Here is a 20,803-nt window from a genome sequence, read left to right on the forward strand (position 1 = left end):
AAACCAGCAAACAAGTATGACTCTGGGCAGTTTCCTTTTTTTAAAGTAGTTAAGGAATAGGTCATTTTAGAGCTAAAACTTACAAGTCTGTGCAGAAGGTGGGCAGACTCCTTTTATTTTCTTTAGATAAGCATTTATGATTTTTGGAGATGACATACCAGTCTTTTTTAGGTCTCTTATTTCAGTGCTTGTAGGCCTGTGTGGAGCTAGACACTTGAAAGTCCCTCACAGTTATTATCTATGAACTCATCTTCCATGTGGCTTTTTTGAAGGCCAGCCAAGACCATTAATCCCCACCTTCTAGAGTCCCTAATCCCTGCTGGGGTTTATAGGAAAGTTATTCTTGTACTCCCAGTGAAGCTGCTCTGGCAGAGTGTCTATCCTGCTGTAATTTAAGGCAAGTTTATTAATGTGACTTTTTATCAGCTTGGAAGTGGTACAACTCCTAATGTAGCAATCTGACTCGGGCAGTCTTACCCCATCCTGCTGAGTGGTTAATAGTAGTGAAATTGCCCAAAGGGAGGGAATCATTGAGGAGGCTGGTGTCCTCTTATCTCATCTCCCTGTGCTTAAGTGTAATTAACAATAGTAAAACGCTCTCTGCAGGCGCAAATACATGCCACGTATGTTTTTTGGGAATGGGTGCAAGTAAAGTGAAGTCAGGGTTGGAAGTGGTCTGCTGGGTGAGTCTTTGCAGTTGTATCACTCTTCGTCTTCCCAGCCTGACACTCCGGAAACCTCCCAGCACTGTCTTTTGTCCAGTTGCGGCTAGGCTGATGTAACGCCCTCTTCCTACATGAACCTCCCCCATTCCCACCATCCTTACTTGCCCAAAGACTTTCCTTTGGTTCCCAGTAATCTTCTTCACTCAGAACTGGTTCAGGTTGGCTTCCTTCCATCTCTTGTCCTGCTAGGGTTCACTTGTGATTTGGACAGGATGGAAGTCCCAACAATTTTATTTTCAGTTTGTGATTGTTCACTCTTGTCAGTTTTGGTAGCACTGGTCAGCTCTGTCAGTGCTAAATCTTGTGTGGGTTGAAGTGGTTTTTAGGGAGCTTTGGGGCCTTTGCTGTCAAAGGGAGTGCTGCCTCTCCACTGGTACATACCATGGGGAAACTGCAAAATTCATTTCAGGCTTTTGGAAAAATTCAAAGCAATTTAAGTCTCGTTCCCAGGGATGTGGTGGAGTTATTCTTGTGAGTGTTTGGTGTTTTCTGTTTCTACGAGTTCAGTGACCAGAATTAGGCTCTTCAAGGCCAGATAGCAAAAGAAGTTGCTGTCTTGGCTTTGCTCGGCTGTTAAGTGTACTGATAAAGAGCATTGTAGGCTTCATGCCTAGAGTTCCCCTGGCATCTCCTTCTGGAGCCGCTGCATGTAGTTACTTCCCTACAGAAAAGCCAACAAGTTCTGCAAAAAGTATCTCCTCACCCTGAGCAGAGGAAGAACCTGAACTGAGGCCAAAGGGAATGTAACGGATGGAAAACTGTGACTCTGAGATCTGAGTTAGCAACCAGTCTCGCTGCACACTACGGCTGCCCGTGCGCACTGGACTCCATGCTGAGGTCTTTTGGGAGAAGCAAGGGCCAGTCTGTGCAAGGGAAATGCTGTGTTCCAGAGATGTAATGCTTCTGAATGTGATGATCATTGAGTCTGGTCATGTTATCACGGAGCTGGAACGCCAACAGGTAAGTCCAGCCTTCTCCAGTGCATCAGCAAATCTGAACACTTTCAGAGCAGTAACTGGGCCTATTTCATGAGCTCTCATGACTTCCCTAAAGCAATATTTTGGGAACGAGTTCTCTAGAGGGGAATCCATGAATGCGTAAGTGAAAGGTGATGCAGTCATCTTTACTTAACGCGTAACATTGATTTCTACAAATGGTACTGGAGGTGATCTTATATCACCCACAAAAGGAGGGGCTCTTATCCTTGAGGGAAGAAGTCTAGTAGTCCTGACTAGAGTTGGATAAGAAATTCATAAAATATTTATCCTGAGTGCTCCGAGTTCTGAATTATTGTGTGTCTGTAGCTGCTGTTGATACGCTGTCTGCCTGTTGTGGTGCTTATGTATGGCAATGTTCTTGTCGTATGCGAATAGTAACAGGTCAGCCACTCCCAACTGATGGAAAGGCATTGTGCGTTTCCACTCTTACCCCCGACGTCCTAATCCTTTACTAGGAAATAACTATAGGGAGAAAAATATCAGCCCAGAGATTTGAAAAACTAATGAAATTGAGCAAGAAAAAGCCCCTTTCGGATGACTCTTACTCTCCTTCTCTGTCATGAAACAGAAGTTTACTTGCTGCATCCTGGCCTGCAGCCACACATTGCGGGTGGGGGATTGGGAGTGTGGTGCTCTGGATGGGGAGCTCTCTACTGGGATCCGCTTCTACCTGGAAGAGCAGCTCCATACCCACGGGACTGCTGCTGTTCCAGCCCCATCAGTAGGTCAAGACAACTCTGCTGGCAGTATGCTAACAAAAGCCCAAATACTCTTACAAGTAGCAACAACATTTGGAAGCTTTTTGAGATAATACTTGCTTTTATCCTAAAGCTACATTTTCATATACCTTTCTCTGCAGGAAGGAGGGGAGGAGTAGTGAGAAACTAACATCTTTCTTGTGTGTATATATGTGAAATTCTTGCTTTTGGAGCTGACCTTCCAGATTAATTCTGGTTAACTTTGTAGTTTTGCAAGTCAGGCTCTTCCTACTGTACTGACTTCTGGCCTCGCACTGTAGATAAACTGAAGCAACTGCAGACAAGTAATACCTGTGGGTCTTTTGAAGCAGCAGGAGGAAGACTTTTGTATTTTAGTAGGCAGGATCAGTGGCTGCCTTTCCATTGCAGGACTGGTTGGGAATCCTAGACCTAGCTTCATAGTACCCAGAATAATTTTAGCTCTTAAATTAAGATTACCTGAAATTTTGAAAAAGCAAGATTGGCCATTGCGTATCAGAGATGTAAATTCTGGAATTATTCCTCGGGTTTTTTACATATCCTTGTCTTGTTTCCATTCTTAGCAAAAGCCATTGCATGAATGAAATGCCGTATCTACTGCAGGGCTGCACTACCGTATGCCCTCCATACTGCTTTATCCTCTTGGTCTGGGACAGAAATGGATCCTTTCCAAAACTGTACGAGTGGCCAAGGAGGTTGGGGGAGTTGTTTTCCTTTGGTTTTAAAACTTGCTGTCAAAATACAAAATGGAAGTGCTTTAGGACTTGTTCTATTCATAGGCTTTTGATCATTGGTTTTGAAAGTATGAACAATGGTTTTCAAAGAATATCAGAATTCCCAAATGGCTGAGATAGTCAGGGACCTCTAGAGAAGATAATCTAGTCCAACACCCCTCTGCTTAAAGCAGGGTCCCCTGGAGCAGGTTGCCCAGAACTGTGTCCTGTTGGGTTTTGACCATCTCTGAGAACGGAGGATCCCCAACCTCTCTGAGCAGCCTGCAGCTCTTGAACTCTTAGTCCAAAGTAACTGTCCCAATGGTGTTGGTTATACAGAAGATGATGGACTGATTTCTTTCTGACTTTCTTTATTCTCAGAATGTAAGGGGTGTTCCTGACAGTTCCTGGGGGATTCCTGACAGTCAGACATTTGCCAAGTGAGAAATGGTCTTGTCTTTAGCTGTCTCCATCTCCGATTTTCATAAGTATGTCATGTCATGTTCTTATCGATGCCTCCTAAGTCTCCCTATTCTGGCATTAAAGAGTGTCATATATACAGGCACCTGTACGCGTGTGTCTGTGTGTGTTCATATATAGACAACGTGCAAACAAGAATTCTTCCTGCTGCTGTTTCATTTGGGTATCCCTCCTGCCTTGATCTCTGACGGAGCTCTAGCTCCAGCTAATTAATTTTATTTTGCATAAGTGCTGAATGTAGACTTTATTTTTAAACTGCTTTTACTTAATTGAAAACAATGATAATAAGGGGCATATAATATGCATGTTATCTGCCACTAGAATGCAGACAATTCCTCGAAGTCTTGAAGTACTGGTATTTATTTATTTATTAATTTTCTTCCCTCCATTAATAACAGATCTGACTACAGGGATCAATTTGCATAGAGGGCTTCCATCATAACTGGGAGTAATCCTCTCCAGGCAACTTTGCTCGGGTTGAATTGCCTTTCTTCTGTGGGAGAGGTGAACGTTAAGTTGAATGTAGTGGAATCTGCAGGAGAGTTTCTGCCCTCGCAGGTGGTCTCTCGCCAGGAGCCCGGCTGTGTGGGTGGCTGTACTTGGTCTCCCTGTGTTTGGGATGCATTAAACGTCAGGATGAGAAGCAGCAAATGACACTGGGTAAAACAGCAGAGGCTTTGATGGCTGAGAGGTTTTGGCCTGTATTGTCACGCACTGGATCACCAGAGACCTCTATTTTGTTGAAATCTGTGACGAGATCAATGCCTATACTAAATTGCAGCCAAGTTATGTGTCAGAGTGACTCGTCTTCCTCATGGATAGAGATCACTATAATAGCGTGTTCTTTTGGCTGGTGCAAAGCTTGTATTTCGAGTGAGCAGTACAGAGCATTGAATTTGTCTTTGAAGAGTCTGCTGTAGATGCAAGTGCAAAGGTGGGAAGGCTAAGTAACACAATGATCTATCCTTGCTGGGATAAGGCTAAAGTTTCTTGAGAAGCCTCATCTTGGATCACAAGGGTTCTGCCCTGGAGAGGGTGGACCAGCCATGGAATCTCATCGCTTTTGTTGCAGCTGTAAATACATATAGTCCTTTCCTAGCATTGGAACAGGCTGCCCAGGGCAGTAGTGGAGTTGCCATCTGTGGAGGTATTTAAAGGACGGGCAGACGTGGTGCCGAGGGACATGGGTTAGTGGTGGGCTTGGCAGTGTTGGGCTGATGGTTGGACTTGATGCTCTTCAAGGTCCCTTCCAACCTAGACGGTTCCATGATTCCAGGTATTTCAGTGTTTAGTAGCTCTTACAATAGTCTTCCTTCTAGCCAGCTCCAGTGAAGTTTTTATTTGCGTTCAAGAGCTTTTCATTACCTGATGTTGTGTAACTTGTCTCAAACACCCTCTGCAGACCTGGCTTATGTTGGAGGTGTCACTGCTGTACTGGAGATGCAAAGCCGATGTCTCATCATTGCATCAGTTGGGCTGGGAAGCATCCTCTCTAGCAAGACAAATCACGCTGATTTTCCTCAAGTTACAATTTGTCTACCTATACTTGAGAAAAGTAGCCTTGAATTGTCCTTGTGCCATAACCTCCCCTGCACAGCCTTCGCCTGGTCCCTGCAGCTTCTTTTGAAGTCCCTTTACTTTAAAGAAAAATGGTTTATTTCTTGTGAAATCAAGTACAGATAATTTTAAGTGAATGTCTGCATCTAAAAAGAGTGGCTATAAACTGAAATGTAGCTTTAGTAAACCTGAGAAATTTTGGACTGTCAGCTTGTAGGCTGACTTTAATTATGGCTTTTATGTTGACAGCAAGTAGGAGATGCGCATGTGGAGAGAGGAGGTTATTTTACAGCTTTCCTCTGGCTAGTTTAGGATTTCTGCCCAGTTATCTTTGTAGACTTTATCGTTTGATGAAGTGTCGGCTCTCTGAGCTATGTATGTCTGGAAGGCAGGAAGAAAATAGAAGTCGTCTCAAATCTCCAGAAAACTGAGAGAATCTTTTTAACATTACTGAAGATGCACAAATACTGGGAGACCGTCTGCTGCCTTACTTTGCTAATTCACACGTCATCTGAATAATTGAATATGGTGAGTGCGTACCTCATTGGCTTCGCTATTGCTTTCTTAAGGGAAGCCTAGTTCATGAAAATGTTTCAAGCTTATGGAGCAGAGATGTTCATTAAAAAGACTGGTATGCAATCTAGTTGTAGGAGTTGGGGACATTTGCAGTACCAATTAACAGCAAAAAAAATGCTTTACTTTAAACGGGGGAGAAATGGCTTGTATCCCAAGTAATGAAACCCTACAAATTGAGGGATACTATTTGGAAATACTGAATAAAAAGCAGAATTATGTAGACTCTTACAAGGCAACATGAAATCGATATAACTGCACTTTTATGCCGTCAACTTTGGAATTCTGAAGTTGCAGTTTATAAAAGTTGAAGGTACAGCATTAAAAAAAAATGGCCTTTGTCAGCTAGAGCTCGTTTTGTTCAAATGACTTTCCCTGTCGTGGTCTATTGGCCTCACTGTGGTGGTTTCTGTTCTGCTCTGACAGTTGGTCTTTGTTTATTCAAAATATTAACATGTCCATGAAAGTGAATGACTAATAGTGTTAACGAAGCGCAGTTGGCATGCAGACCGTGCTCACCACCTGCAGTGCTCGCAGCTCCCTGCCCGCCTGCAGCCATCCTGAGCATCTTCTGCAGAGTCTCTGCAATCGCCTCGTGTTTTCCTGATCCTCTAGTTTGGGTCTCAGCTGAAACTGTCGCTGCTTCCCAACTTGTCTTTGTGGCCACTGCCTAGAAAAGTTCGCAAACCTACCTGGCAGAGAACTGTGCTGTTTTCCCTTCTGTCCGTATGTAGATCAACATGCAGCTTTCCCATCTTAGAGCTGTGTTGCGAAGTGGGAAGTTGACTACCAAGCGTACCACAGTCAAGCTTCTGCTCAGTCGTCATGTGGCTCTTGTGTTCATTTTCCTCTTTTGCCTGTCCCCTTCCACTTCCTTGGGCTTGTTTCCTTTTCTGACTTAGGCTTTTTTCCTTGTCCAAAGTACATATGTGTGGGTTCCACCCAAGACATTACCCATATCCAGTGGTTTTGCTCATAGTCATGCCTGCTCACAGGTTTACTTCAACTGTCCCCTCCCAAGCAAAAGACCAGCAGTGCTTGGAGCACTCATTTCCTTATCTGCTTGGATCTGTCTTGGCTCCTTGTGTGCCTCACGTGCAGTTCAGTTACCCGCAACCGAACAGGCTACAGGCAGCTTGAGAATCTCCAGGATAGTTTCAGTGCATGTGTAGCATCACTTGGAGCTTGTTTAACCTGTTCTGTTGCGTAGGCTTTTTCCTGTAGGAAAAGAAGCTCAGGTGAGACGAGCAGCCTGAATCAAAAGCTGAGGGAAAGGTTATGAGTGACCTGGTAAGTGGAAGTAGTGAGAGACCAGACGAGGAAGAGGAAATGACTCTGAGCAAACTGTCTCGTGAGGCAGTAATAGTGGCTGAAGCTGTGCCCTGGCGTTGAAGTTCTGTTGACGAGCTGAATCACAACTTCGCTAAACCTCTCTGAAGTGAGAAGTTAAAACATCGTGTTTATTATCTTGTGTGTGGCCATAAAGTGATTGTGGAAGTGAACAGAGATTTGCGTCAAGCCTTTGGAGCTATTTTGTGGTTATTAGTGTGTGGTTCAGTGGCCCTGACTTCTGTATAAAAGCCCAGGGTTCTTGGGGACATCTTGCCGTGTCCCCACTCCTCTGCAGTACCGCCACGTCCATCACTGGTTCCCGAACTCTGCCTGTGTGATGGATAGTGTGCACTGTGGCTGGGTAGCCCTGAGGGGAAATGCCTACGTTGTTCTTGTGTTTCTCTGGGGAGGCAATAATAGGAACTTTTTTCCCTTTACTTGAGTTGTGCACTTCTTGACTTCTTACCTACGGGAGCACAGAGGTTCAGGGACTTATTTAACACATTCTATGTACTTAGATTAGCCAGAAAGCTGTTGGAGAATTTGTGCTGAGAAGTGAGACAACTCTACAAGTGCTTTGTCTGTTGCAGCAATCCAGGCGTAAAACCAACAAATGCCCCAAATTTCCTGTCTCTGTACTTGCCACTTCTTTTGTCCTTCATAAAGGAGGGAGGCAATTACTTAAGCTGTATAAATAATAGGTGGAAACTCTCTTGCTGTATTTATGTGTTGTCTGAAGGAGAAGGTGGTTTTGCATGACGTGACTCTAACTGAAATCTTGATGTTGCTGAAAGTCCAAACATACATTTGAAATTAGTAATAAGAGATTGTATGCAATGCCTTACATAAGCAAGACCCTTAGTGACGTGGAGGTTGGCAGCACGCATGATGGAAATGGCGCTCTGCTTCAGCTCATAGGAGTTACGAGAAAGCTGCACTCCAGTTTGAATGGCTGCTCAAAGTGTGCCATTAGTGTTTGATTTTTTGCTATGGAAATATCAGTAGTCTTTTTCTTAACTAGTAGTATGATGATGAATGTGGTGTGGGGTCCTTACGCTCGTCTGGCAGGTCTTGAGCATCTGGAGTGGACGGCCTTCCCTCCGCTGGTGAGATGGTGACTGTACATCGTTGCATTTTTGGGGAACTAACTCCTGAATGTAAGCCTGTAACTCAGGACACCCATTTTGAGGCTGTTGCATTGGTTTTTCTAGCAAGTGAGTTGAGCTTGAATTTGTAAGTGATGTTGGAAAGACTTCAATAAAGATCCCTTGACCTGCATCTCTCTACCTCTGAAAAGAAGCTTCTAGTAATTTGAGTGATTTCCTGCAACTCAGAACATCCATTAAAAATAAAGCCAAGATCTTACCTTATGTAACTTTAAAAAATAAAAATAAAAATTAATCCCCCTGATTCACTCTGCCCCCCAAAATTGCAAAAAAATAAAATGGAAAAAAACCTGGGCAACTTGATTCACTGATGTGTCCTCTCCTTTGGAAACCTTGATGCAGACATCAAACCAGGACACTTTTCATGGAAGACTCCCTTCAGGACACTGCGAAGGAAGATGACTTAGCATATTATCTGCTCCCTGCTATCCTGTTTTCTTCTGCCTCAACGGCCGCTGCCGAGTGCTCAGCTAAGAAAAGCAAGCTGACTTATGACAAGAGAAATGGGAATTATGACTGAGCTGTCCCTGTTTCTTCCAGTCGGGGATTTTGTTCTGTATGTAGTTAGGAGCTAATTTTAAAGGAGCAAGTGGATCTGATGAAACAATATACATGCTTCTCCTAAATCTGTGCATCAGATTTAAACAAACAAAAAGCAAGGAAATGTTGCTTCACTTCGTTTTCCTCTTAGATGTGCTACTTTTGTGAATAAATGTCTGTTACCTCTGGCATAAAGGTTGCTCGAACTTCACTTTGGTAGGGGAGAATATATAGTTAATACTAATAGGGATACAGCCACTGCCTATCCAGATCGGCGTTACGAGGAAGAGGAGCGGCTGCACGCAGCTCCCTTGGTAGAGGACAGAGCCACAGAGCTGCTTCGTGGGCGGCATCCCTGCGGGACGCCGAGACGCGTTGTGCGCTGTGTCACTGCGGGGCTGGCAGGCGCTCCGCCGTGCACCGCTGGCAGGGGCTGGTACCTGTCCTGGGTACGCTGCCCCGGGGGAAAATCTTCTATTCCCTCTGCCAAAAACCTGAGGGAAGTCAGTCAGCATCTTGTGCCAAGTATGATTCTGTTTAAACAGTTCACAGGTTTTCAAGTGTCTCCGTTTCTTTCTGTGGGCAGCACCCCCTGCCCACACTTGCCTGCTCTCCCCTGTCTCTGTCTTCAGACGAGGTGTGCAAAATCTGGGTCAGACTGATCATAACTTTAAGCTCAAAGGCTGTGCGTGCCCAGAGGCATGTACACAGCAGTGCAGTTAAGGAAGCTACAAAATGGAAATACAAAGGTCGGGAAACAAATTCCACTCTTCCCTAGATGGGAAGCTAGAGGCTGTGCCTTTGTGCAAGTAAGAGCTGTTTGTCTTGCTTCTGCTTTCAGAGGGTGGCTGGATGAGATGATATTTCTTGGGAGTTATTCCACTGGGTCACTTAAAGTGAAACTCATGCAAGGAAGTGCCAGTCGAACTTCTTTGGGATCTCTAGGATGTTGTGAGTCTGTCACTCTCTAAATTGGTTTGCAGAGCATAAGTTCTGTGTATATTAGCAAAGGTCAACCTCGTGGATGTGGCCAAACATCAAATAAGATGGTGGGAACACCCAGAAAGGAGCTCATTTGGAAAGGGAGAGGCTCACTGAATTGGGTAAACAGTAAGGGCTGTCTGGAACGAGAGACCAGGACAGGGGGTCTGTGATATGGGCAAGAGATTAAAATAACTCTTCCGTATCTTTCAGATTAGCTAACAAGAAGATGGATTTTATTTGTCTAAAGGAACAGGTTATTCACTGGGTACACAAAGATTCTAAGCATAAAAATGAACAGATGGGGCAAATACTGGGTGTAACAGATCAGCTGTTGCTGGAACATGAAGAGGTCTAAACAATTCTTTTCTTTTAATTAAAAAAAAGTGTTAATTAAAGGAATATGATTTATTTGCTGTGGAATAATTTGAAGATTTCCTGGAATGGACTTGAGGAATGTCTAGCTACAGGAAAACTCTTTTCCTGGTCTGTAGTCCAGCTGTCACTGTGGGACTGATAACGCGATGGTTGGCTCCTTTCCACACCTTTCCTCTGGGCAAAATACCTACCTAACTTGCCATTCTTCAGGGAGGACTTGACTCTCCTCTGAGGCTCTTCCAGAGATAGAAATCTTGAGTCACACAAGTTGGTGTTACACCATCGCTGCTGTTACTCCCTCTGTTACTTAACAAACAGGGGGGGCCTCAGCAGCTGTCTTGCAGCTGAAGAATTATTTAATACATTTTTAAAATGCTGCCTTCGGAAACCTCAGTCATTCCTCAGTTTTGCCCTTTCATCTTAAAAGTTAATGTCAGGATTCATACTCTTTGTACTGTGTTCATGTCTGATTTGCATAGCTTCGTAATGCAGTGTGTTAAGGTGCATCGTGATGAGGATTCTTGAGTGCTTCCTGCACGTAGGTAACTGGGTTCCATATGAATGGAAATGGTGTAGGAAACCTCTGTCTTGCTGAGCTGGTCAACACATGAACAGGCTTCAGATTTGCTTTCTGCCCTTGGGCAGAATCTGTGCAATATACTTATTTTCCTTTTGTCTTGGTTAACTCTATAAGTTCAAACTGGGAATGTGGGAATTAATCTAGTTTGGCTGCGCTAACATCGGAGATGGAAAGCAGAGAAATGACTTCTAGTCCAACCCCAGTGGTGGTCTGGCTGTCCTCTGTCCCTGCCTGGGTTGTAGAAGGCTTTCTGGAGCCAGTGTGGTGCTTTGGGTTTAGGCAGCTCATTATTTGCCAGGTGCTTTTACGTGCCTGAGATACCAGTTCTGTATTTGCTACAAAAATGCAAAATGGCTTTTATTAGTTATGCTGATTTTTTTTTTTTTTTTTATACATAGTTTCTGCATTCCCTATTAGGTTAAATATAGGCAAGGAAATGTCCTGCTGATAAGCCTGCATAACCTCATTATTATTTTTTCCCAGAAACTAGATTGCTTTAGTGTCCCAGTTCCTATGTAGGTCTGAGATGGAGACATCGGCAATGCTATTTTACGGTATCTGTTTCATAAAGTGTGACCATATATGTGGACCAAAACCAGCGTGATATGAATCCCTCAGTTGCTTGTGGTGGAATACTCCTAGAATCATAGAATGGTTCAGGTTGGAAGGGACCTTAAAGATCATCTAGTTCCAGCCCCCTGCCACTCACATTCTGGGGGCTGATCTGGGTGGGATTAGCCTTGATTTGGGTTTAAGAGTTCCTAACTGCTTCCCTAGCCCCACTCGCACAGCAGCTCCTGCTGCCCATGGGGCTCCGGAGGTAGTGTCTCAGTTAATTGAAGTGCAATTGTTTAGGTCTAGGGAAAGGTGGCTGAATATCTCTGTGGAATGAGGACTAAATAATTTCTGGGCCATCTAAATACTGCTTATAAGCTTGCTCTGACTGCAGACTGGTGATTATGGCCATGCGTGTTTCTGCGCTGTCTGGTCTCGGCTGTGGATGGTTATTGGGTTTGACCATGCAGGGGAGGGGATGCTAAATGTTAAAAGGCCTCTCTAGAAAGTAGTTGGGTAATAGTTTCCATTAGAGTGGGAGGATGGCGATGACTTGCTATTTGGGCAGACCCTAAATTAAGCTGTCAAGAAGAAACGCTCCTAAAAGGCCACTCTGTGTTCCTGACACTAAAATAGCAGGAATGTTTAATCTGAAGTGAATGTGTGAAAATTGTGAGCTGATAGTTCAGTTTACGGACTGTAATCTACTGCTAATGAGCATTTGGAGTGAGGTTAAAAAGAGAGGTTTTCCTAAATGCCATTTATATAAAGCTTCAGGTTCTTGACGGGTAAACCTTGCTGTGCTGGCGCTGGTTCCGCACCAAATGCGATACTGTGAACATGAAGGACTTGACATCTGTGGAGCCTGATTCAGCCCGACCCGGCATGAAGAACAGGAGTTGGACTTTTCTTTTGGCATCTGGTGCGTTCACTCCAGCCTTTGCCTGCTTATTCCCCAAGCTATTGGATGTTCTGTAGCTATTTTCCGACCATAGTCTTGATTCTTGCGGTTCCTAGTACCAACATGAAGCAGCTTGTTGAAAATTTTAAATATTGTTTTTCTTCCTTATGCTAAATGACATTTTCAGAAGAAAATGATGAAAAGTTCATAGATATATATATATATATATATTTTTTTTTTTTTTTTTTTTTGAGATTGACTGACCCAAAAGCTGTCATTTCCCTTTCAAGTTGAAAGCAAGGGAGGACATGCTTGAAAAGATGACTGCTTAAGAGCCCTATTTCTTCCTTCGAAGGGACTGGGCAGTGCAAAGATCAAACTTCTGGAAGTGACTGACTTCCCTGGTTGGAGCGCAGAGAAGGGTAATGTGCTCAGTTGCGTGCAGATCTGTAAACCGGGTGGGGGTAAGACAGTGTGTCTTGAATATACTGTTGGTATGGAACTCTGAAAGAAAGCTTTTTTTTTTTTTTTTTTTTTTTTTTTTTTAAACAAGACTCTTTCACTTAAGTATAAAGATGGCTTTTTTAATAGCAATAATTCATTCAACTGTGACCCTGCACAAAGGGTTTGGAGCTCCAAACCTTTCACCTCTGGATTTCCATAAGTGGTAATTCTCCAGGGCCTTTATCTAAACTAACAAAAACTGCAGTTGCTGCTTGAAGTCTGATCTGGCTTCAAGTCTGACCTTTTATTGTTAAAGAAAAAAAGAATAGATTTAACTGAATTCGTTTCCATAATATCCTTGCATGCAATTACATAAACAACAATATCAGTGTGATACCATTGTTTATAAAGAATGCGAAATATTGCCGTATACAGGCTTGAGCCTGTAGGTATGTGTCGGTGGCTGTATACTGCTGACGAAGAATTGCCTGTAGTTCAAGGAGTAGGAGCCTTTGTGATTTCGGAACAAGAGGATCTGTGTTCTGCCATCCCCATGGAAGTCAGTGACCCCGGACTGCTGCACAGCGGCCGCTTGGGTCAGCCCTTCGTTAACCAACACATACAAATGCCCATTGTGTATTCTTGTGAGTGTCTGTGCCTTTCTACGTGTCCAGTCCTGTATCTTTGGCTCTATGTTCGGTGTTTTTTTTTTTTTTTTTTCCCTAGTGTGGCTTGGTGGTTCTTGTCCAATGTAGTGAGAATTGGTTGTAAAATGATGAATCCCTTTACCTAAGCTCCTTCGTATCTCTCTGTTTGGATGAATTTGTTGGTGGAACTCCGAACTTGTTGTTTCCATGTCCTTGTTCTCTACTAATTCTCATCCAAGCGATTCTGTGCTGGCTTGCCAGCCTCCTAAAATAGAGTAAATCTTTCAATAATGGGAGAGTCTCTGCACAGATTGTGCATCTAATAGAGTAATACAGATCAGCAGCAAATTGCTTTGTGCTTCCAAACGTAGACCAAAATTAAAGGAGGCTGAGCTACTGTAGTAGGAGTTGTAAGTATGCCAATTTAGATACTAATGGCCCTTTATGCTTCTGGTTTTCACAGTTTGTACCAGACGATTTCTGCAAATGGCTAAAGTGTATGACTAGAGCTTTTGGTGTCTTCGCTGTTTTGGTAGTGTCGTGTGTTTAGAACAGTGCCTAACGCTGCCCTGAAAGTTTCAGAAAAGTTTCAGAAAGGCGCCTTGTGTCAATCAGAAGCGGTGGGTTTTGCTCCTATAAATTTCCTTCAGTGTTTGTTGGCTGTTGTTCCTAATAATAACTTCAAAAGGATGAAATGTGTGGGGGGAAAAAAAAAAAAACAATGTTTGTGGGTATATTTGTTATGCCAACCTGAAAGCTTCAGCTGCAAAACAGATGAATCCGTTCAGGTACATCTTTCTCTTCAGGGCCAGGAAGTTAAATTGAATGCTGAGATACAAATCGGGGAGGAAAAGATAAACGGTGATTCTTCCTGCTTTTTTTCCAATTTATAGTTTTATATATAATGTGTACTTTTCCTACATACTTTCATGTAAACATTACTAAAACTTCACCTTCCAGCACAAATTGCAGGGCTAGAGTGGGTTCGCTGGTATTAGCGGGGTTCGCTGAGGACATAAACATGCTACAGGACCCTATCAAAGGGATCAAAAGCATCACTGAAGTATACATCAGAGATTAGGTAAAATCCTAATCTCCACAGGAGAGGCTGGGGGGAGTCCAACCCAAGAACTAAATTCGCTTGCGTCATTTCTCTCTTTCTGCTGCTGAGGATATGTAATTAACTCTCGGATCTAGGGCAAGGCAGAAATCGATGTCAGATTGTGTTTATGCTGGTCAGGTATTGTTGTTTTTTTTTTCTTTTTTTTTTTTTTTTTCTTTGCTAAGGTTCTGATAAAACATCACATGAAATGGAATGTTTGTGCAGTAAAACCTGATTTAGCTGATCTAGCTGCTTGTTTGGGTACTGGTGTGGGGGTTTTGTAAACACCTGGGAATTATTGAGCACTAAAACAAACATTTTACTGTGTTATGGCACAGGAGGCATGCAGTTGTCAACATCAAACTCTGAGTAAGCTTAAAAGGTCTCTTATTAAACTGATTGTTTCTTTTTCTTCCCCACATCGCTTTTCAGGTTGCAACGGTGCTAAAGCATGGCTGACTTGGATCACAACCTCAGTCTTGCGGATGCTCTGACAGAGCCGCCTCCTGAGATTGAGGAAGAAGTGAAAAGGGACTTCATTGCCACTCTGGAAGCAGAGAAATTTGACGATGTGGTTGGAGAAACAGTAGATAAAACAGACTATGTTCCTCTGCTGGATGATGATGATGCAAAAGCTGGGAGCCAGGAACCAAAAAGCAAACCTCATGCAGATGGTATTCAGGTGGAACGTAAGTGTCTAAAGCACAAGACCAAAAAGCTGCATCACTTGAGCATAACAAGGAAAAGTGTTCTGTGATCATATTGCCAGATCTGCTAAAGCACGGCTTTTGTATGTTGCTGGTTTTAGTTTGAACAGTTTATTTGAAAAGCAAAGGTTGACATCAAATCCTGTTTCTTGTTTTTCTACTCTGCCTTCTGTTTAGTTCTTCAACCTGTAAAATAAGCTATCGCTACTAGTCCACAGAAGGTGCTATTTTTTATGTTAATGTTTTGTGGGCTGCCTTGGGCGTCTTGGAGAAAGCACTGTCCAACATGTGTGACTGCTATGCTTTTACATATATACACATATATATACACACACACGCGCGCGCGCGCACAGTGCTTTCCATCTCAAAATACTACAACTGTGCAAGATACCACCAGTCTGGGTAATGGCAAATCTGAGGTGTGGAGATTGCTGACTTGCTGGTGGTGAGGTCTGCAGATTGGTGTCTTCATAAGGTCCGTGCTGTTTGTCAGCTTCGGGCTTGAATGTTTCATGTCTAAAGCTTTTGATTCTCCATTGATCTGAGGGTCTACTTATTTTGATTTCTTGATGCGTGTATATGCTGGTTATGTGCGTATATAGCAAAAGATGGTGCTGTCTCTGCTGGTTATGAGCACTTACTAGCCCAGCTGATATTTTATTGGTGTTAATAACTTCATCAGAAACTACTTAGAAAAAGGAGAGGTTTCAACAGATACTTGCTTCCCTACCTGAGTAAAAAGGAAGCCAGTGAGATTTGGGGCTTATCCATTAGGTATCTTTCTCAGTAAGCAACTTAAATTCTTTGTATCTTTGCCTGTGTGGTGTTCCCCCCCCAGCCAAGTGGGGCTGGTCACCTGTCACAAGTAGTGCCTTTGTTTTTTTTCTATTTATTTTTTGGCCTTAATCTGTGCTATGTAAAAGAAGAAAATGTTTGTTCCTGGACAGGTAACCTCCTGGTGACTTCTTTCAGAAGGAAGTCTTTCTCCCCCCCCCCCCCCCATCAAATGTTGATGCTCATCAATGTTGATGAAAGTGGGATGTGCAAAAAATTTGTAATGATCACCCCTCAGGAGCTCCAGGACTACAGTATGGGGAATTAGGCAATGGGAATTTCTGGTCTGTTTAAGGTACTTTGCATTGTATAGAAGTGCATCAGGTGGCTTGTAATACAGAAGACTTAATTTTGAATTTTCCATACTAACATAGTTTGTTAAATGGTGACAAACGAGCAGGAAGGATGGAAGTAGGCAAAGAGGTTATAAAACTTTGAGCTTTGGTCAATTCAGCTGTGTATTATTATAGTCAATTACAGTACCTCTAATGGTAGGTGGTTTATATTTTAGCATTGCAGAAGTGAGAGTAACAGAGAAACATGAAGACTTGTTAACACTTTTGCATATGGTTTAAGGATGTTTTAAAAATAATGCTTTGTTCTAGAAGTTACAGATTTTAAATTGTCTCAGCACCAGAATTTCTCAGTGTTAAAATCATTATATAATACTGTTTTAAAATACAAGTTCCTTAAGCTGTGTCCTCCCAGACATGTATCCTTTGAACATTACCATCCTAACTCAGGATTTCAAACCACCAGATTCTTGAAGCAGATAGAACAAGGCCTTTTGGGTTTGCTCAGTAATGAAAACTCGCTGAACTCCCCGTGAGAAAACTGCTGTTCCCGTGGGCAGGGCTGGGACAGCCACTGGGGCTAACACTGGCGATCTCTGGGACGGACTCTTCATCTGCATCTCTTGGCTTTTCCACCCCCCTTCCCCTCCCCAGTGCCTTCCCGGGCTGTACAACCAGTTGTTTGCTTGAGCAGGACTTGTTTCCCTCCTGCACAGCAAGGGGGGGATGCAATTTCTTGTTCTAGGTTTGGAGATTTGTTTTTCCCTTTTTTGGGATAGCTGGAGAACAGTTATGAGCATTATCTACATCTTTGGCAAGATGCAAACAAGACACTAACTGAAGAAATTGGAGAGCTTGTATGCCTTGAGTGGCTAAAATAGTGTTTTTCCTGCTTTCCCACCTTGTACCAGGAGGAGAAGGGCTGTCGTGCTTGGCAGTTGAAGCCAGTGTCAATTTACTACAGGCCAGTGTTAGGATCTGATCCTGTTATGTCTTATTTCATAGAATGGTTTGGGTCGGAAGGGACCTTGAAGATCATCTTGTTCCACCCCCTGCCCTGGGCAGGGACACCTCCCACCAGCCCAGGTTGCTCCCAGCCCCGTCCAACCTGGTCTTGACCACCTCCAGGGATGGGGCAGCCACAGCTTCTCGGGGCAACCTGCGCCAGGGGCTCACCACCCTCATGGCAAAAAACTTCTTCCTCAGATCTCATCTCAATCTCCCCTCTTTCAGTGTCAAACCGTTCCCCCTCGTCCCACGGCTCCCCTCCCCCATCCAGAGTCCCTCCCCAGCTCTCCTGGAGCCCCTTTAGGCACTGGGAGGGGCTCGGAGGTCTCCGCGGAGCCTTCTCTTCTCCAGGCTGAACCCCCCACCTCTCCCAGCCTGTCCTCCCAGCAGAGGGGCTCCAGCCCTCCCAGCAGCTCCGGGGCCTCCTCTGGCCCCGCTCCACCAGCTCCATGTCTCTCCTGCGCTGAGGCCCCCGAGCTGGAGGCAGCACTGCGGGGGGGTCTCCCCAGAGCAGAGCGCAGCAGAGGGGCACAATCCCCCCCTCGCCCTGCTGGCCACGCTGCGGGGGATGCAGCCCGGGATGCCGGGGGCTTGCTGGGCTGCAGTCATACATTTCTGGTTGATGTAGAGCTTCTCATCAGCCAACACCCCCAGGTCCTTCTTCTCAGAGCTGCTCTTCCAGCCCTTCTCCACCCAGCCTGGATTTGTGCATGGGATTATTTGTCTAATCTGGTTTTCCCTGAAGTGTAAGGATACCTATTTCTTCCATGAGATTTCTTCAATGTTTAGAACTGTTTTATAAAAATATGTAGTAAAACTTAATGTACTTGCTTTTATTGAGGCTATAGAGAAAACGAGCCTGGGTGAGATATTACAAGGTCCTAATGGGGGTGTTGGGTGTTGTTCTAGTGCGGTTCTTGGAGTATAACATGAAGTTCTTGGGGAGGGGGGACTGCTATGTGAAAGACGGCAAGAGTTCGATGTCCCCGACTCCAAATATGACTGCAAATAGCTTTGTTTTCCTGAGGGAGAAGAGTAGCTTTCATGCATCAGGCTTTTCAGCCCCCGCTTGTTAATTTATTTATGTTAAAAGGCACGAATATGTTCAGACAGCACAGTCTCTGCTACTGAGATTGCCTTTCCCCAGTCAGAAGAGGTTTAATCATACGTCCTGTCAGGCTCGAGCTATTCCATCTCTGCTCAAGGTTTTTCTTTCACTTTTTTCTTAAACCCAGGAGCCAGATTAGGCAAGTTTAAGGATCAGATGGGCCCCCATCATGGACCTGGGTGAACTATGTGAGTACAGAGAGGTAGAGAAGAGGGAGATGTGATAAGTAGTAGTATGGTCACCTATAAATTTGTCCTGGAATAAAGCACTAATAACAGTTAACTTTTAAAAATATCACTGGAAAGGCATGGCTTAAGAAGAAAGGGTTTTACTCTTTCTGGCACCTGGCTGGACATCATAATTTGGCAAATTCTGGGGTAATCCTCTTATGACATTGTGGGCTTTACGTAACCCTGAAGGATCGCTTTGGGGGTGTGCTGTGCTGTTGGCAGCCAGCCTTCCGTATCGGGTCTGAGGCTCCAAGGAGTTCAGAGGGGCCCGTGGAGCTTCCAATTAAAGTGATGGAGGCTGGAGCAGCCGTTCTCGTTAGGGTGCTCGTGTGAAGTGAGGGATACGCATCCAGAAGTGCAAAGGCAGAGATGTTTGGGTGGGAGCAAGTTCCAGCTGGAAGGAAAATACTGTGCTGTAATAGCTCACAGCAGGCAGCAGTGCTCCTGTGAAGTGTTTCAGCTCAAGTGAGGACCAATATCGTTTCCGAAATGTTTGATGGTGTTATTGTTGAGGAATTGCCTTCAAAGCTAGATCCGTGTCATAGCTCTTCGTGGCCTTCTGCACAGTAAATGCATATTTTGCATTCTTTCACTCTGTTCACAAACTTGGTGACTAGTCTAACTTTGTATATGTGTTGTTTTTTTTTTTTTTAATAGGGAAACAAATACTGTGCATCATGTAAGTGATGAAATGCTTTTAATTTGCTATGGGCAGTGGCTTTGGGGCTTTTTTCAAGCACGTGTGTCGCCACGAGATGGCTCTGCCGGCGTTGCGTGATGCTGCTGGACAGACACTGCTGCACAGCAGAGCAGGCCATCCTCCCCTGGTATGGAGACGAAACGGCGCCGGAGCCTGAAACCCGAGGCAAAACCACGTTTCCAGTTCCTTTTACCCCCTTTCCGCACCAGGAGCGAGCACCTTTGTTGCAGAAGGCAGCAGGCTTTGCTTTTGTAAAGGAAAGCTTAACGACTTTGTCACATGTGAAACTGAGGATGGAGAATGCTCCATATATCCCAAAGTTTCAGAGGGATTAAAAAAAGTCAGCAAATAATATTGAGATATATATATTTATCTCTTATGAGACATTAAACACCTTCTCCCTCTCACAGTCTGTTCATCCCCATTTCTGCCCCAAAACTGTTAAAAATTCCAGTTAGTATAAATCCTTGTATTACCTTTTTGTACAAACCCAAATATTTAGCACAATCTGAGTGCCCTCTCAGATCTGGGTGACACTTGTGAAATAAACCTTCAAACAGTTCAGAGAGACCCGGGTGATATCTTAATGTGCGCTCCTAAGCCGTGTGTGCTCTGCCCCAGGTTTCGGGTGCTTTCCCAGCGTCTCGGGGTCCAGCTGCCCAAACTGCAGGTTCATTTCCGCACGGAGCCTTGTGCCCGTCTGTAGGGAGCATATTGCAGTGTGAGGGTGGGTTTTGTCTAAAATGCAGATTATATTGTAAAGCTGCCTGGATCTTGGGGCGAGTTGCTTAACTACATAATATACCTCCATTTTCTTAAGGAGGATGGAGTGCCTGAAGTATTGTCTTGATAAGCCAAAGCGTTCTTGAAAATTTTCCATGTTTTATGAACTGAAGTGGGGAAATTCATCTAGTTGTTCCAGCTCACAAAGCAAAACTAATCTTTTTCTAGCTCTGCTGCTTTGCACTGAATTAGCATCACTCAAGTAATATTTGTGCTCAATTAGTGACCTTCACTTGGGGTTCTCTCACGTCTTGGGTTCGGTCCCCTCACCGGCAGCCAGTGGGCAGACGTGGTGATTAAACCCTCCAGGAGAGGTGTGAGGGTGGGGTGGGGGAGAGGGATCCTGGTGGAAGTTAGTGTCTGGTCTCCTTGCCCTGCTCTCGCACACCAGCCCTGCCCGTGCCGCTGTGCTTCCGTCAGTCCCGCCTGACAGTACGCGTGTGCTTCTGAGAGCCCTGGCGTCCCTGACACGCAGACCCAAGCAAGCCTTGCCTTCCGTTTGAATTCAAATTCTCGTTAATTCTCATGGTGAGAAAGAGAAGCTTAAACATCCGAACTGAGCGTTTATGTGCTATTGGAATGCCAGAGGGCAAGCAAAGATCTAAGGCTTTTTTTTGGTGACTGGGAGAGGATGAGCTTGACTGCTCTTTGGAAGCCATTTTGAGACAGAGTATTTAAACATAGAAACTGAAATAGCTTAAGCGACGGGTTTGAGAGTTACCAGTTAGCTT

The 20,803-nt window shown here is 44.3% G+C and overlaps 1 protein-coding gene across 5 annotated transcripts in view; it reads left to right on the top strand.

Moving 5' to 3' along the window:
* The window catches only part of MAP4 (microtubule associated protein 4), a 179,542-nt gene that overhangs the window by 39,319 nt on the left and 119,420 nt on the right, over positions 1-20,803 (top strand). For all 5 annotated transcript variants that reach the window (XM_082499280.1, XM_082499281.1, XM_082499283.1 and 2 more), the window contains exon 3: positions 14,842-15,098. In XM_082499280.1, coding sequence (XP_082355406.1) covers positions 14,861-15,098 — 238 coding nt within the window. In that variant the 5' untranslated portion in view covers positions 14,842-14,860. The remainder of the gene's footprint in view (positions 1-14,841; positions 15,099-20,803) is intronic.

Source organism: Vanellus vanellus, assembly GCF_965231255.1.
Source record: "Vanellus vanellus genome assembly, chromosome: 2".
NCBI classification, from domain to species: Eukaryota; Metazoa; Chordata; class Aves; order Charadriiformes; family Charadriidae; genus Vanellus; species Vanellus vanellus.